General features: G+C 46.4%; 1 protein-coding gene across 2 annotated transcripts in view; it reads right to left on the bottom strand.

The window, feature by feature from the left end:
• The window catches only part of ADPGK (ADP dependent glucokinase), a 32,367-nt gene extending 18,714 nt beyond the window's left edge, over positions 1-13,653 (bottom strand). For both annotated transcript variants that reach the window (XM_041740031.1, XM_041740041.1), the window contains exons 1-3: positions 13,362-13,653; positions 5,562-5,787; positions 1,938-2,000 (exon numbers count right to left, since the gene is read on the bottom strand). In XM_041740031.1, coding sequence (XP_041595965.1) covers positions 1,938-2,000; positions 5,562-5,787; positions 13,362-13,588 — 516 coding nt within the window. In that variant the 5' untranslated portion in view covers positions 13,589-13,653. The remainder of the gene's footprint in view (positions 1-1,937; positions 2,001-5,561; positions 5,788-13,361) is intronic.
• Between the last annotated feature and the right edge of the window lie 3,205 nt (positions 13,654-16,858).

The following is a 16,858-nucleotide window of genomic DNA, read 5'->3' as shown; positions in this document are numbered from 1 at the left end:
CAGCCCAGGCCCGTAATCAGTCCCGGAGACCTGGGATTGAGTCCTACATCGGGCTCTGTGTGGTGCCTGCTTTTCCCTCTGCCTGTGTCTCTGCCTCTCTTTGTCTCTATGAATAAATAAATAAAATCTTAAAAAAATAATAAAATAAAATAAAGTAAAAGGGTGCTAATACCTTACTTCTTCAGATTGTCGAAAGGATTGTGTAGATATCCCTTTTCTTTCCTCAAATTCCTACAAAGGCCGGACTTATTTTACCAGCATGCCTTCCAACTGGACTGGCTATAGGCCCAGCCTTTTAAGAAACCAACAGCAAATGCTGGCCTCTGAAGAGGTCAATATTGAAAGGTAAATCTTATATTCACCTAGGACTTCTAGGGTGTTGTCCTCTCAGAGGCCAGAATTACCTCTCAGGGTCATGAGAATGGCCTTTTGGGGACCAGGATTCTGATGGCAAGAGCCTGGGCTCCAATGAGCTTCAAACTGATCTTCTCTCCTATCCATTTAGCAGTGGTATTTCTGAAAGTCAGCCCTGAATTTCTAATTTCTACTTGGGAGTTAATTACCACCTATAAAGACAGTGGCTGCAAAAAAAGTCTCTATTTTCCACCCTAATATCTCATGAAAACTTTAATTCTTATTAAAATGCCAACATTCATACTTTAATATACTTTCTACACCTATGCACATCCATCTCTTGGATGTACAGTGTGGCTCCTTATGTGTTTTTTCCCTTAAACAGCTGATTATCTGTATTTCAGGGTATCTGTAGGGTTTTGATTCTGTGTCCCTGACCCGTATTTTTATTTTCAGGCTGGTTCCCTCAAACCTGAGGACCATTCATGGTTTCCCCCATCTGTTACCAGTAGCCACATCTATTCTGCAGTTCTCAAGTTTGTTTACTCTGGAATCATCTTTGTCAAGCCTATCTTCTTTGTCCTCACATACGGTCTAGCACCAAGTGATTTCTATTTATTTATTTAGTTAGTTAGTTATTATTTATTATTATTATTTATTTATTTATTTATTTTGAGAGAGAGAGAGAGCAAGAGGAGACTGCACACACACAGGAGGGAAGGGGAAGAGGGGGAGAGAGAATCTAAGCAGGCTCCACACCCAGCATGGAGCCCAACGTGGGGCTCAATCCTATGACCCTGAGATCATGACCTAAGTGGAAACTGAGTCAAAACGCTCAACCGACTGAGCCACCTAATAACACCTCAAGTGAGTCCATTTTTAGTAGGCTTTAGATACATGTTTCTCCCCTTCTGGCTGCTCTAATCCAAACCTTAATCATTTTACAGTTGGACTCCTTGCTGGCCTCCTCCCCTCAGACCTACTTAACTCATAGCAGAGGACCTTCTTAGTCACATGTCATTTTGAACATAGCAGTCATTTTCAATTCCGTTTAAACCAAATGATTTAAGACTTGAAGACACCGCTCTACTGACCTCTATCTAGAGGCCTTCATTTCCAACACTCTGGATTCAGGCTCATCAACACAGCCAAGTATGTTTTTTCCCATCACTGTGCGTTCCCCAGTCCTGGGTACTGATTCCAGAGCCCAAAGCCTCTTAACCATCATGTGATAAAGTATTTAAGAATGTGGGCACTAGAGTCCTAGGTTAGAATAGTTCCATTTCTGATTAGTTGTGACCCTCTATGATTTAAGCTCCACGTGGAGTACCAACCACAGCACCAACTAGCCTCAGCTGTTGCTAGAACTGAGATTATCTATGTAAAGCACCATCCAGCACACAGTAAGCACTAAAGAAGCATTAGCTATTATTCCGGTCTCACTATTACTATACTGGCTCCTAACAAGAGACCTAAGGTCTGGAACATACTAGGTGGTCCATAAGATGAATATTCGTTCTTGCTCCTAAAATTATTGAAACACTAGTGAAAGATACAGGTTTTAATTTGGGAATTTGACCTACCTTTAACTCTGAGTTGGCTGCAAATTTCTGTCCAATTAAAGCTGCATTTCCTCCTACATAGTGCTGTAAGATAGTTCAAGGTTATTAGACAGTATTTTAGCAAACCATGTTACCCAAGCTTAGCAATTTTTTAGTTTATTGAATTTATAGTCTTTTTTTCCAAAAAAAATTTGTGGCTGGTTTACAATAATGACACATAGATGAGGTTAATAAAATTGTTAACCTCCTAGGTTAACAATGAATTATAAGCAGAGGTGAAAAAAACCAAATACACGAACCATGAAAATTAGTCTAACAGTCTTAACTGTAGATCAAACCTGGCCTTGAGCTTCCAGGAAGCCAGGACAGATAAAGGAAACATGAAAAACGTGGGCAGATCTTATCTTCTATGCCACAGTCCTACTAAAATGAGTGTATGACTGAGTCACTGTCCTCCTAAAAATCATTCAATCAATACCACAATGAACTAAAATCCAACTCAAAAGTGAGGCACATAGGCCTTTCCTTATCTCCCCTCCCTTCTACCCTCCTCTCCTGTGCTTCCCTCCCACACCATGCTGGCAGCTCTCTGAGCCTGCCTTTCTCTTTGTGCTTTTAGCACATGCTATTCCTCTGCTCAGGATGCCTGTCTTTTCTCACACACTGGAAAATCCCCAATTACTTCTCAAAAATCAGTTGCACTCACCTCTTCTGCCAGGCTTGCTGTCCCCTTACCTCACTGCCACCTCAGCCTCTACAGCGCCCCTCCCAGACAGGAATACAGATCCCCTGCTACCCCTATACCAAACCTCCGCTAGAGTCCTACCCACTTGGGCTACTGTCATCAGGGTGCAAGACTAGCTCCCTCAGGACAGGATCGGTTGTCTTCTTATAGTAAACGTTCAGTTTAAATCTAGCAATGTTTGTTGCTAGATTTCGAGAAAGAGGTGTCAGAAAAATATAAAGGGTTTCCTGGGAGCAAGTCTAAGGGTAAAGGGCCCTAACATAGAATAATATTTCCTAAGTACCACCTCTCTCAGCTGCAGACCTGGTCCTTGAGAGAGAGATGACTCAAGGCTGGTATTCCATGTTGCTGACTAAGGATGGATCCATGTGCTCTGGACACCTGACAAGCAGGAGATAAGGCTGATGCTCTACTGTGAAAACTGAGAAGCCTAATCAAGACTCCTACCCGGATGGCATGCCAGCACCTCACCTTCCAGTCCTTGGCAGTATGGAGAGGCAGAGACTAAACAATTCAGTTCTAGATTCTAGACCTTGCTTTCATCCTAAGCTTTGTGTTCACCAAAGTCCAGATTCAGGTAAACAGTTACAGCTTTCTATAGGTAAATTTAAAGCTTTCTGTGATATATAGGCTAAAATTTGGTCTTTTCATGTTAGCATGAATTTTTATTTGCCCATGATGGCCAGAAGAATTTACTAAAAATCTTGGGGGAAAATATTAAGATTCTATGAAGTGGATTTTAAATTTTTCATGTAATAGTTTTTTTTTTTAAGATTTTATTTATTTATTCATGACAGACACAGGGAGAGAGAGAGAGAGAGAGAGAGAGAGAAACAGAGTCACAGGTAAAGGGAGAAGCAGGCTCCATGCAGGGAGCCCCATGTGGGACTCGATCCCGGGACCCCAGGATCACACCTGGGCTGAAGGCCGCGCTAAACCATTGAGCCACCCAGGCTGCCCTCATGTAATAGTTATTAATGACTGTTTTATGAATCTGCTTATGGTTTAAGGGAGTTTGAAAAAACACCAAGTGAAGTGTCACCCTGGAGGAAGGTAAGGAAGTACATTTTAGGACTCATAATTTTAAGAAATAACTTGGACAATCAAAAAAGCTGGGTGAAGTTTTTATACAAAAAAACTTTTTTTTTTTGCATTATGAAACAAAAGGCAGGATCAAGGCAGAAAAGAATAGAAACTGAATTAGTGGTTCAAATACTATGACCATAAAGACTTTTTGCAGCAACTAGTCATCATGTTAGAACTACCCAGATTCTTTCATAAGAGATCAGAATCTCAGTGAGCTCAGCTATAAAAATGATTGCAGCTGACATCTTAAAAGCCTGTTGTCTGCTTTACAAACTCAGCTGGGTAACGCCCATGCCTACTTCTAATGTTCAAATGGGAAGCTTCAAAAGAAAAAAGAACTTTAAAACCTTAAATGTTCTCAAAATAAAAGTGGTCATAAAGGATGGCCTGTGAAAGGTACCAATTAAAAATAGCATTAAAAGAACTCCCCGAGTGGAATGCCTGGGTGGCTCAATGGTTGAGCACCATTCGGCCCAGGGTGTGATCCTGGAGTCCCAGGACTTGCATCTGGCTTCCCGTGGGGAGCCTGCTTCTCCCTCTGCCTATGTCTCTGCCTCTTTCTCTAAGTCTCGAATGAATGAATGAATGAATGAATGAATGAATGAATAAAACCAAAAAAACCCAGGAACTCTCTAGCAAGAATCACATCCAGACTGAGAAGACTAGCTAAAGCAAGGATTTAGGTGAGTAAAAAGAACTGAGGGGTAGAGGGATGCTGAAATAAACAATCAAAATCCAGCTGCAAGAGGCATGAGGGCATGTGTAGCAGTAGGTATGCTAGGGTGAGAGCCTGGGTCTGCAGGCCCAGCTCTGCCTCTTGCTTCATGAACCTCAAGAAAGTATCTGGACCACGTGGACCCCAAGGCTTTATGATCATCATGTGAGCCTGGGGACCCCTAAATTTTGTCCATCTCTGACAGGTTCCACCCTGTAGGCGAGGAGTTCTCAAAACAGGGTTATCAGAACAAGAGCATCAAGGAAACTTCCCAGAAGGGAAGTAAATTCCTGGGTCCCAGCCTGCACCTACCGAATCAGAAACTCTAAGAGCAGTTGTTTCAATAACCTCTCCAAGTGATTCTGTGTTTCAGGTCTGAGAACCACTGATCTAGACCAGTGCTTCTCAAACAATGCGATTTTGCTTCCCTAAACTCTCCCCAACCCTGGAAACAAGTGACCATGTCTGAAGACATTTTTAACTATCTCAACTAGGGGAGGATGGGAGTGCTACTGCCTGTCATCCAGTGGGTAGATGCCAGAGATGCTGCTGAACATCTTACAACGTGCAGGAGGACAGCCCCTACAACAAAGAATTCTCCAACCCAATGCATCAGTAACGCTGAGGTAAGGAACCTGGCTCTGGATCACTCAAGCAGAGGTGAGGATCCAGGCCTCCCTTGTCCATGCCAAAGTTACCACCAGTGCTGTGTGTCTGGCCTTTTTCTCTTGCTCAGGAAGGACTCCGCCATATTATGATTATTCCATGTTATTAGCCACAAGCAATATCCAAACAGGAGGAGGCATCTTTACCTTAAGCTTGCGTAATATGAAGAAAGAGCAATTTAATGGATGAACCAAAATTTCAGTCACTATACTTCATCAATGTTGGCTGAACTGAACTGACTAGAAACAGCAGAGTTAATGGAAGTTCAGATACACAGCTTTACAGAAAGGGAAACCAGAAAGGGAATTCCCAACAACCACCCTCCAGAATGACTGGAGGAAAAGTTGTTTGGTTGCTTCTAGGACCCTTACAAAACGCTATCTTTCCCCACCCCCCACCTTATCTTAATTCACTGCTGGCGAACCAAACAGACCTGGGCTCCTGGGAGCTCGGATGCCATCTGGGCAATGTCCTGGAAAGCTTCCTTATCGCTGAAGAAGCGCTCGGCTGCAGCTCCCTTCCCCATGAAGTGAACGAAAGCTTCCTCCAGATCAGTCCGCGAATGCAGAATGCTGTGATCCTTCCCATTCCCAGGATTCAGGCCAAGCGCCTGCAAGAGCTTCACCCCTGAGAGCACTACATCCACACAGGCATTGACTCTGGAAAGAAGAAGCAAAGAGAAAGTGTGAAAGAAAAAAGGAGAGGCATGAGGGCAGGTACTTTGCATCAACAACACAGAAATGTTTCCAGGAACTGTATTCAAACAGAAAAACCAACGAAGCGGATTTGAAACCTCAACTGGGAAATAAACAGCATGTGGCAGAAGGAAGATTCCTTTATCTGGACAAATGTCTTATTAGAATCAGAACACAGGAATCTTTCCAATAGGATGGCAAACTTTTACACTAGTTGAAAAGACAGGTGCTCAGCATTTTGGAACAAAGCTATCTCAATAACACAAATACAGCATTTCTGAGGAAATGTTGGCAGAGCCAAACTGTCTGGATTCATACTGGGTTTGTGACTTGAGCAAGTCACTTTAACTTCCGGGTCTCAATGTCCTCACTTACAAAATGCTGTTACATAGGTGTCTAATCCAGAGCTGTTTTGAAGATTAAGTTAATATATGTTTAGGAACACTGCTTGGTGGAAAGCAAGCAAAACAGAAGTTTTGGTCAAAAGCCAAGTATCAGATACCTTTCCTTAGGATGGTGGTAAGATACACTAAATACCTAATGTCTAAATACTCCTAGCTGAAACTCTTCAAGAGTTGTGGTGCCTTAAAACTGAGGCACACCTACAGTCTTACAACAATTCAACACTTGGCAGGTGTTCACTGGGTGAATGCATGACCTTTAAAAGTTTTGTAAGAAGCCAATACTGCATTATCTGGATGGCTCCAAGGAACCAAATAATAAAGCACTATGGTTGTCTGGCATGGCTTCTCTATGGTCTGCACAGAAAAGTTCTGGCTTATATTTGTAATGTTACTTTGCTAAATAAAAATCATCCCTTAAAAGAGAACGGTTAAATGATTTGGGTAGCTACAAGAGGACTTCCTACCCCCACCTCACACTCCCTTTTGTTTCTGCCTCTATCTCCTGGGGATGTCATTCTTGTCAATGGGGCTAGATGACCACACAGGCAGCTCGAAGCCTCTGAGAAGGCCAAGGCTCACAGCAGGCTAAAAAAATAGTTCCAGGTGATAAGGGTGGCTGGGCTTCCAGGGTAATTTGGAGCAGTTGTAAAAGTAGACAGTATACTCATCAAAAGAGAAGGCCCAAAGGACTAGATACTAGTGTCGAATATAGCTACAATGTTTCCCTTCTAGTTTCTTAAAAAGAAAAAAACCCTCTTGATCTGGGAATTAACACAATACTAATTCATTAATGGTGGTAAACTCTAAGAGGAAGGAGACTGAGCAAAGGAGAGAAATTTTATTTTTCACTAGATATATTTCTGATTTTTATAGGCATATATTACTTTTGTCATAAAAACAATTTTTAAGAGGTTCGAACGGAGGCTAGTCATCACTGATATCACTCAAGCAAAGTTTACAAGGGCAAGGAAGAGACCCATCTCTCCTAGTGACACCTGCTGACTGCACCCCCATCATAAGGATTCTTTAATTTTTCCTCTATGGATCCCATGCTTTTAAAAAGATTTTTACCTACCAAACAGCATTTAAATACTCAAATTTTCTTATTCTTTTAAAACAAAGATACATACATACTCTGGTCAACTGGAAAAGTATAACCTAAGAGTTACTATGCTTTTCTGTGCATAAAACACAGACATTCACGTGACACGTGCTTAATATTTAAAACATATTCCTTTCACAGCCCCACATAAACCAAGTACACCTTATAAAACTGGTCTCAATTCCACCACATACAGGGCATTCTTCATTTCTACTGGATGCAACATTAGATGCCCAAAGGATAGACTCTTTTTTTTTTTTTTTTTTTTTAATTTACAGAAACACACACATACAGAGAGAGGCAGAGACACAGGCAGAGGGAGAAGCAGGCATCATACAGAGAGCCTGACGTGGGACTCGATCCAGGGTCTCCAGGATCACGCCCTGGGCCGCAGGCGGCGCCAAACCGCTGCGCCACGGGGGCTGCCCCAAAGGGTAGACTCTTAAAAGAAATACTCTCCCTGGTTCTCAGAAATAAGTAGATTCCCTAGTTTCAGACATGTGCAAGTTTGGACAGTGAGTGATACTATTTCCACCAAACAGCCCTATCTGGAAAATGTCTCCTAGTGGATTTGGGTCCTGATCCTGGAGAGCAAAAGTTCAGACGCTGAGGGATTCCCACATTTGAAAACAGTGGCTTGCACGAACATATCACCTTCATCTCCAGTGATACACTGAGACCCTGAACAGGGTCTGATTCTTTAAAGATGAGAATGGAGAAGTTTGCAAAAGTTACAAAAAAAGAAAAAAAAAAGGAACAAAACCAAAAGAAGCAATGTTCAGCATATGTCGTAACACAACACAAAGCCCAATAGAACTAATTTTGAGTAAAAAATGTAACTACAATAGGAATATTTTCCACCCTTCCTTCATCACATCATGAAAAAGATTTACAAAGGAAAAAAATGTATTCAGTTGCTTTCGATAATAAAGAAAATTGAACCTCTATGTGCCAGATACCAAACTAAGTACTTCTCCATGTGCTTTCTAGTTATACTTTAACCAGAGCAAGAAACTTCCTCTGCACTTACCTCAATTCAACAGCATCCAGAAATGTAAACAAGCACATTACCTACAGTGCTTTATTATCCAGGGAATTAAAAGAAGGGAGGGAGCAAAAGAACCAGAAGACAAAAATTATGCTCATTTGACTTTAGGCAGAATTTCAGAGTTGAGCAAGAAATGTATAAAGGACTATAATGTGAGTTTGGAGAAAAATAGAGACATAGATGAAATAACTGGAAAACAAAGCAAGGCAACAGATGCTGAATATCCAAATAAGAGGAAGGGCTAGAAGGGCAGGGGAATCTGGGCTTTCAGGCCTACTGTCAGAGGCTCTTGGCGGGTGGGGGAAGGAGGCACAGTTCCCCTTCTAGACTCCAAGTTTTTTTTTTTTTAAGATTTATTTATTGATTCATGAGAGGTGGGGGGGGCAGACACAGGCAGAGGGAGAAGCAGGCTCCATGCAGGGAGCCCGATGTGGGACTTGATCCTGGGTCTCCAGGATCACGCCCTAGGCTGAAGGCAGGCACCAAACTGCTGAGCCACATAGGCATCCCATCTTTTTTCTTTTTTTTTAAGATTTTATTTATTTATTTGAGAGAGAGGCTCCCCACTGAGCAGGGAGCCTGATTCGGGGCTCAATCCCAAAACCCCGGGATTCTGACCTGAGCTGATAGCAGACGCTTAACTGACTGAGCCACCCATGTGCTCACTAGACTGCAAGTTCTTTAAAGGCAAGGATGGTGGTTCTCATCACCTCACTTCTGTTTCATTACCTGTAAAATGTTAGGTGGTCTTCCTAGCTTTAACACTATACCTGAGATACTACAACAGGTAATCATCATCACCATAAGATGCAGAACTGCAGAGAAGAGAAATCAAGACGGGTAGGGGCAGTGGTCTCTGGACTGAGCTCCGGATGCTGCTCTGGACAGAGAAAGAAGGCTGGTATATGAAGCACTGCCTGTAAAGCAGGCACTTTCAGACAGACCACACCAATTTGTAAAATGTGGTAAGATAGAGAAGTGGTCACAATGCTTAGAGCTGAGAAAAGTTGAGGTTGAAGGCTGACTACCATGGCAAAGGCCACAGCTACAGGAGCCTAAAATCAAACCCAGATTTATCTGATACTGAAGCCCTCACTGGGAGCATGCACAAGCAAAGATACAGATGAAGGGATTAACTCTGTATGGATACAGTAAGAATGCAGATCTAGTTAGAATGGAGAGTTGAACAGAGGAATAGAGTGAGATAGATGTCAAACGTCAGGGTGAAGCCAGGAATGAACACTAGGTTTATCATTTACCCAATGAGTCTTTGGTACCAGAGTCCAATTTTGAGGCCGGGGAGGTGGTACATTTTAGAAAGACGTGGTAGTGGGCTTGCATCCTCTATTCCTCTGGGTCCTTTCCACCAGCTCCTACGCTGGTGCCTCCCAGAATTCCACCCTTGCCATTTATCTCCCTTTCTTGTTCTCTCCCGGGATAATCTCATACAGTCTCTGACCTCAACTTAACTACTGGCATCTTCACAGCCTGCAAGACTGCTCCTCAATATGCTCCTAAGCTTCGGCCTGTCAGCTGATGGCTCAGCTTCATTTGAAATCCCATAAGCAAGTGCACTGCTCCTTCTCTGAAATCCAACCTGTTACCTTCCAACACAAACTTGTTCTTTTTTCTTAATCTCTCTTATGGCAACAATGTGACATGAACATGGAGACAGGAACAGGCTTACCTTGTGCCTCTGGTATTTGACAGCTGGTAATTTTGGGCCAATCAAGATTTCTAAGCTCTGGTGTGCTTATCTGTAAAAACTGGATGACAATATCTGTTATCTACCTACTTAAGGTTGTTAGCTGTTACTCGATGCTAAAAAAAACTTGCCATTTTGGACTGTCTTTCTTTACCAGATTCAACCTATTAGCAAATCTCACACTTGGCACTACTGCCAATGAAAAAAGGCTCTTTTCTCCCTTCGCCCAGATCCTAAAATGACCTCTTAACTAGGGTCAGGATCCCAAGACTTTCCTCCTTATGGACCACATTAAATTGTATACTGTGAGAGTGCAAATGAATATATGTGTGTGCGTGTTCTACTGAGAACTCAAACCACGACACCTCCTCCCCCAGATGAACTTCTGGTACAAGTACTGCCACTGCTCTCAACTACCTCTTTGCACAACCCCATCTTTAGGCTGAAAATCCCTTTGGGTAATGAAAAATGTTACCAATGTCTGTCTGGTACCCACACAAATGATGTGAAACCGTCAAACAGAACCACTGCTCAAAACCCACCCTTTACATCCCCACTAGTTATTCTCAGAAAGATCTTAGCCTCATTTACCTACTTTCACTGCTTTCCCACCACCTGGTATAAAAGGTCCCTCTCTACCAGAAGTTCCTTGCCCTCAACAGAGGCGCAACTTGCTCTTTCTAAACTATGTACCTCACATTTGGTTCTCTCTGCCCAAGTGGACTTACTCCCCTACCCCTGGGTGGAGAAACCCCATTTTCCATTTCTTCTCCAGGACCTAAACCATGCAAATCATTATAGCAGAATATATTTTCCAGGATGGACTCAAGATATTCCATCCCACGTGCTCTTTTTACAGACACTCCTCCCATCAAGGTGTGTCCTGAGTCCCATCTGCTTGAAACCATCTGCACCCAGGACAGCAGTGGAAGTGATGCTATGTGCTTTTAAGTTTAGGTCATAAACGGCATTAAGGCTTCTGCCTGGTTGTAGGGACATTCTGTCTCCTTACCCTGCTGTGAGAAAGCTATGTAGCTGTGGCGGACAACCACAATCAACCTTTAAGAGGATTCCAGTCCCAGGCACAATCTGACTGAAACTGCGGGAGACCTCGAGTCAGAACTGCCTAGCAAAGCCTAACTGAGCCTCAGAATCATGAGAATACACCAAATAACCATGTTTTAAGCTACGAAGTTTTGGGGGGATTTGTAGATGTAGCAATAGTAAATGGAAAACCTTACCCTGGGAGGAATTAGCAATCTTTTGGAACACAAGGCTACTTTTTTTTTTTTTTTTTTTTTACCACTAGTTCTGCAAAGCACTTTTCACAATTGTCATAAACCACACGGTGTGACCCTGTCCCCCCATCAATTCATACATTGAAGCCCTAACCACAAATGTGTCTGTTTTTGGAGACAGGGACTATTTAAGGAGACAACTAAGGTTAAATGAAACCATTATCCGAGAGGACTAATGTCCATATAATAAGAGGAAGAGACATCAGGGGTGTGCACCCAGAGAAAAGGCCATATGGTACACCTGCAAGGCAGGAAGAGGACTCAATGGAAACCAACCTTGCCAGTACCTCCCCTTGATCTGAGACTATCAGCCTCTAGAACTGTGAGAAAATTTACGTTAAGCCACCCAGTCTGTGGCACCCTGTCATGTCCGCCCCAACAATAATAGTGAATATATCTAGTTTCATCAACTGGGGTGGGGATCTTTTTTCACCCATTTCTGCATCCTCAGAACCTAGCACAGACCTAACACGTATTACGTATTACATAGTCGCTGATAGGTGTGTAAAGCCAGGGGGAATGCTTCAGACACTGATAAGGAGGGGCGCCTGGGGGGCTCAGTTGGTTAAGCGTGTGACTCGATTTCAGCTCAGGTCATGATCCCAGAGTTTTGGGATGGAGCCCCATGGTGGGGTCTGCCGCCCGCCCCCCCACCCCGTGCCCCTGTTCTTTCTCTCAAAATAAAGAAATGAAAGAAATGAAAGAAAGAAAGAAAGAAAAAAGAAAGAAAAGAAGAAAAGAAAAAGAAAAAGAAAAAAGAAAAGAAGGAAAGAAAAAAGAAACAAACCCTAATAAGGAAGTGAAAGGGCCTGAACTTGAAAAAAGAGGTAAAGGAGACACATCCGAAGAAACAATATGCTGATTAGGAGGAGGAAAAAAAAAAAGCACTATTGGGTCCCCGCCCAGCTCAGCACCTGGAGCATGCAACTCTTGACCTGGGGATCGGGTGTGAGCCTCACACTGGGTATAGACATTACTTAAAGTATCTTACAAAAAAAAGGGGGGGGGGCAAAATTCCTGACATTTGCATGCTTTTTACATAAGACACCACGCAAGACTGCCGTTATCTCCCTTAATCTTCAGGGTAACTTGGCTCTTCCTTAGCCTTGCCCCAGCACTCACAAAAACTAGCAGAGTACTTCGCAGAAGGCCTGCCTTTTTTTTTTTTTTTTTTTGGTACGGTGCTTCTGAGTTGATGGTTAAGTTATTTAAGTCGAAGCGAGACTGGGTTTAAAGTCGGTGCGAGGGGGACAATTACACTTCTGCAGAGGGAAACAAAGAAGGGAGGCACTGGCGGTGCGGGGTTGGGGGGGGTGGGACCCTCAATATGCGATGTCACTGAAGGCGGAGGAGGAGAGGGCTTTCAGGGAGAAGAGGGCATGTTTCACGCACGGAGGGCTGGAGGGAGAGGCCAACGCCGCCTAAGTCCCCAGGGAGCGCTGGGAGCGAGCGCGCTCGGCACAGTGGCGGTCTCCCAACCACGGTGCTACGGAAGGGGGTGGGAGGGAGATAAAGTCGGTGGCGCGCTCGAGAAGTTCAGGAGAGGGCGAGAGCCGGCAGAGCGGTGTAAGGAAGACCAAGCGTCTGCCCGCAAAAGAGGCAGCTGCCCGAGGAGGAGCCGAGACAGGAATGGAGGCGGCTGGAGGGCGTCGGGTTGCGCGGGGTTCGCGAGAGGCTGTCAGGCGGGTCCCAAAGAGAGGAGACGCGGCTGCGGAGAAGCCGGGCGGGAGGCGGCGGCGTCCGGGGAGTCCTCGCTGCAGTGACGAGCCGGGCCGGGCAGGTCCCAGGCATCCGACGCTTCCCGCCAAGGAGGCGGCGCGGACGCCAGCGCCGAGGGGCCTCCCGGGGGGCGCCCGGGAAGCCCCGTCTCCGCGCCGCTCTCCCTCCCCGTCCCCCAGCCGCCCGGGCTCCGCCGCGGCGGCCCTCGCAGCGCCCGCGCCTCCTGCAGAGACCGCGAGACGCAGGCCCCGCAGGCACTCACCCCACGGCCACGCGGCGCCAACGCCGGGCCGGCCGGACGATGAGCGCGTCCCAGGCGGCCGCCAAGCGGCCCTCAGGGGAGCCGGGTCCCGGGGGCGCGGGCGCCAGCTGCAGCGAGCTCCACAGCGAGCGCAGCGCCGAGCCGGGCAGCTGCGGCTCCAGCAGGAGGACGCAGCCCACCGCCAGCGCCAGGAAGCCCGCGTACGCCGAGCCGCGCCACAGCGCCATGGGGACGGAGCAGCCGCGCCCGCGGGCCACTGCTTTCCCGGCCCGCGCCTCTTCCGTCTCGGCGCGCGCCGACGTCAGCACGCGCCACGTCACGCCGGCGCGCCACGGCCCCCGAGGGGCGGGGTCTGCGCGGCTCCCGGGGGCGGGTCTGCGGGGCGCGCGTGCGCGCTCGGGGGGCGGGGCGGGGTTTCGGCGGAGGCCGGGGCGCGGCGCTGGGTCCCGGGCGGTGTCTCCGCCGTCCGCCGCGACGGACCCCACCGGAGGGGTGAGGACACGCTCATCTTCCCAGTGCGACGAAGCGGAGCAGCCTCACGTTCCTGTCGGAGCCGGTCCGCGTCCACTTGGGAGCAGCGCCTCTTCCTGATCAGCCGCTCGGCGTCTGCGGCCCCGCTTCACCGCCCGCTGGCCGCTTCCTCTTTCTTCCCGGCGGAGCCCCCGGGGCACGCGGGCCGGAGCTTCTGCTCCTCCGAGGGCAGCCGAGGCCTTCGGCCCCTCGAGACCTCTGCCCATCCTCCTGCAGGGTGACCGGATTCAGAGCCTTAGAATAGCCCTCTTGGGGGCGCTGCTCCCTTTGACAATAATCGGGGGAAAAATGCAGGAATGCACAGAATCTTGTGTCGCGGAGATTACGGATTTGGGTTAAGAAACGCGGGTTTCTCTTCCTTTGCGTGGGTGACGGAGCTCCAGCCCGGGCGGGCCCGGCCCTCCTCGCTGTGCCCTTCAGTGCAGGAGCCGACGTGGAGCGCGGTGAAGCGAGGCCCGTCGCCAGCTCCTTCTCAGCGGCCACCCCGTGCGGCCTGGGCCTGGTCTTCTTCCCTGGCCTGTTTCCTTGTGCATCTAGTCCTGCTGGCTCCTGACCTTGGCTTTGTGTCGGATTTTCCATTCTGCCCCTGACCTTTGGACTTGGCAGCGAAACCTTATTTCCCTAGCTTTAATCCTGGGTGACAGGGTTTATGCCCCTAGTCCAACAGCCTGCTCACCTCTCCATCCTGGCCGCCTGCCTTCCCCTAGGTCACCCCACCCAGCACACCTGATTATAGCCGCTCATTCAGAGGAGATATTCTTTTTTTTTTTTAAGATTTTATTTATTTTTTTTATTAGAGTGAGTGATAGGAAACACGAGTTGGGGAGAGGCAGAGGGAGAAGCAAATTCCTTGCTGAACAAGGAGCTTGACTGGTGGCGGGGGTGGGGGCTGGATCCTGATCCTGGGAGTCCGGGATCTTGATCTGAGCTGACCCCCCCCAAAGGAAATACACAGGAGATTTGGGCTGCCAAGGAGCCAATGAGATTTGCGAGGAGCCATGAAACTGTCTTCTCTAGAATTACCTGTCCCTTCTCCCTTCTCAGGTAGATATGTCAAATCAGTTCCTAGAGAAACTGCCCCCTCTCATGACCCACTGTGGGCCTGTTTCCCTACCATCCCAGGGATGACTAAACCAGCACCTAACTAAAAAGCGGGGAATCTGCTGTGCCAGAGAACACTTTTTTTTTTTTAAGGATTTTATTTATTCATTCCCGAGAGACACAGAGAGGCAGAGACACAGGCAGAGGGAGAAGCAGAATCACGCCCTGAGCCAAAGGCAGATGCTCAACCACTGAGCCACCCAGATGTTCTGAGAACACTTTTCAGTTAGCAATAATTGTGACTTGGATAAAGTATATTGGCTATGATATTGCCACTGTGCAAAGCTCGGAAAATACTTCCCTCTACTGAGAATTTGGACTAAGAGTCAGGAGTCTGTAGCTGGTCCTCCCCGCCCCCCAAGGTCACATAGGCTTGATGGTCAGATAGAGTTAGTTAAATACATTCCCAGGGTGAAGTTTTGGAGGAGCTCAGGAAGCTGAACTGTGGGATGACCACGATGCAGACAGGCCTAGAGAAACAGGGAAATACTCCACACCAGAGTGATGTGGAGAGAAAGCTGCCTGGGGCCTTCCCTTCTGGCTTCCAAGATAGCTGCTGAACTGCCAGCAATTTCTTTGAACCTAATTCTTCTGCTTCTTTCTAGGCTTGCCAGAACTACCCCCACCACTCTCTTAGTTTTACTAAGATATAATTGACGTATCAATGGACATACCAGTTATAACACTGTATAGATGTAAGGCACCCAACAAAATGATTTGATACATGTATATATTGCACAATGATTGCCACAATAAATTTAGTTAACATCATTACATCACATAGTGACAATTTTTTTTTCTTATGATAAGAATATTTAAGATTGAGATGCTTGGGTGGCTCAGCAGTTGAGTGTCTGCCTTTGGCTAGGGGTGTGATCCCAAGGTCCTGGGATTGAGTCCCTCAGTGGGCTCCCAGCAGGGAGCCTGTTTCTCCCTCTGTCTGTGTCTCTGCCTCTATTCATCTCTCATGAATAAGTAAATAAAATATTTTTTTTAAAAGGAATATTTAAGATCTACTCTTTCAGCAGCTTTAAAATATATGATACTAGGACTCTTCATGTAGCCACAGGGCCAAAACAACAGCAGCTTAAACAAATGTATTTCTCATGTAAAAGTCCAAATGGGGTACTGCAGCAGCAAGCATGGGCCCCCATCTCTCCCATCTCATCATTATCGAGGCTACTCTGGGGTGCTTGCTGGTTAGTCACTCAGGGTAGGTTTGTGTTGAGTGGTGGCAGGGTGGAAAAAGAGCCCAGAGTCTGGACCTCAATCCCAACTAAGAACAGCAGGTGCCGCAGGAAGAATAAGCTACACTTGCCAATCGTGGCAGAAATCTGATGTGACTTTTGGTCACATACACAGTCACAGTTCCTTCTCACTCCTCATCAGGGGCTCAGGGGCAAGCATTCAGCTCTTTTGGTACCCCAGTCCCTCTTGAAATATTTCCTTAATGAAAAATAGTCATCTCAGATTCTGATCATTATCTGTTTAGACAGTCTGGAATACATTGCAAGCTAACTGTTTTTCTAGAAGTTAGATTTCTGGGGGCAATTATACAGAAGAGCCCCAAGTGGGCAGCCGTGGCTCCATTCCCTAGGCTGAACAAAGGAAAAAGGTCTGGGCAGGCCTCAAGACCCCCCTCCCCCACTCAAATTGCTTCCAGACATGGCCTTTGCTGTTGGTTCTCTCTCCTAGGACTTTGATATGAGAGAGAGAGACAGAGAGAGAGAAATTCGGTTCCAGAAAATTCAGAGGCACACAGAGGCTCCAGGTGTCCTATCCAAGAACCTGACCTGGAAGGCCAAGATGCAGATTCCATATTTATACAAGGAATTAGCAGAGTCCTATCAGTTCTAATAGAGTCC

This window comes from Vulpes lagopus, chromosome 2 (assembly GCF_018345385.1).
Source record: "Vulpes lagopus strain Blue_001 chromosome 2, ASM1834538v1, whole genome shotgun sequence".
Taxonomy (NCBI): Eukaryota; Metazoa; Chordata; class Mammalia; order Carnivora; family Canidae; genus Vulpes; species Vulpes lagopus.
Note: the sequence above shows the minus strand (reverse complement) of the source record. Positions and strands in the feature narration are given on the sequence as shown.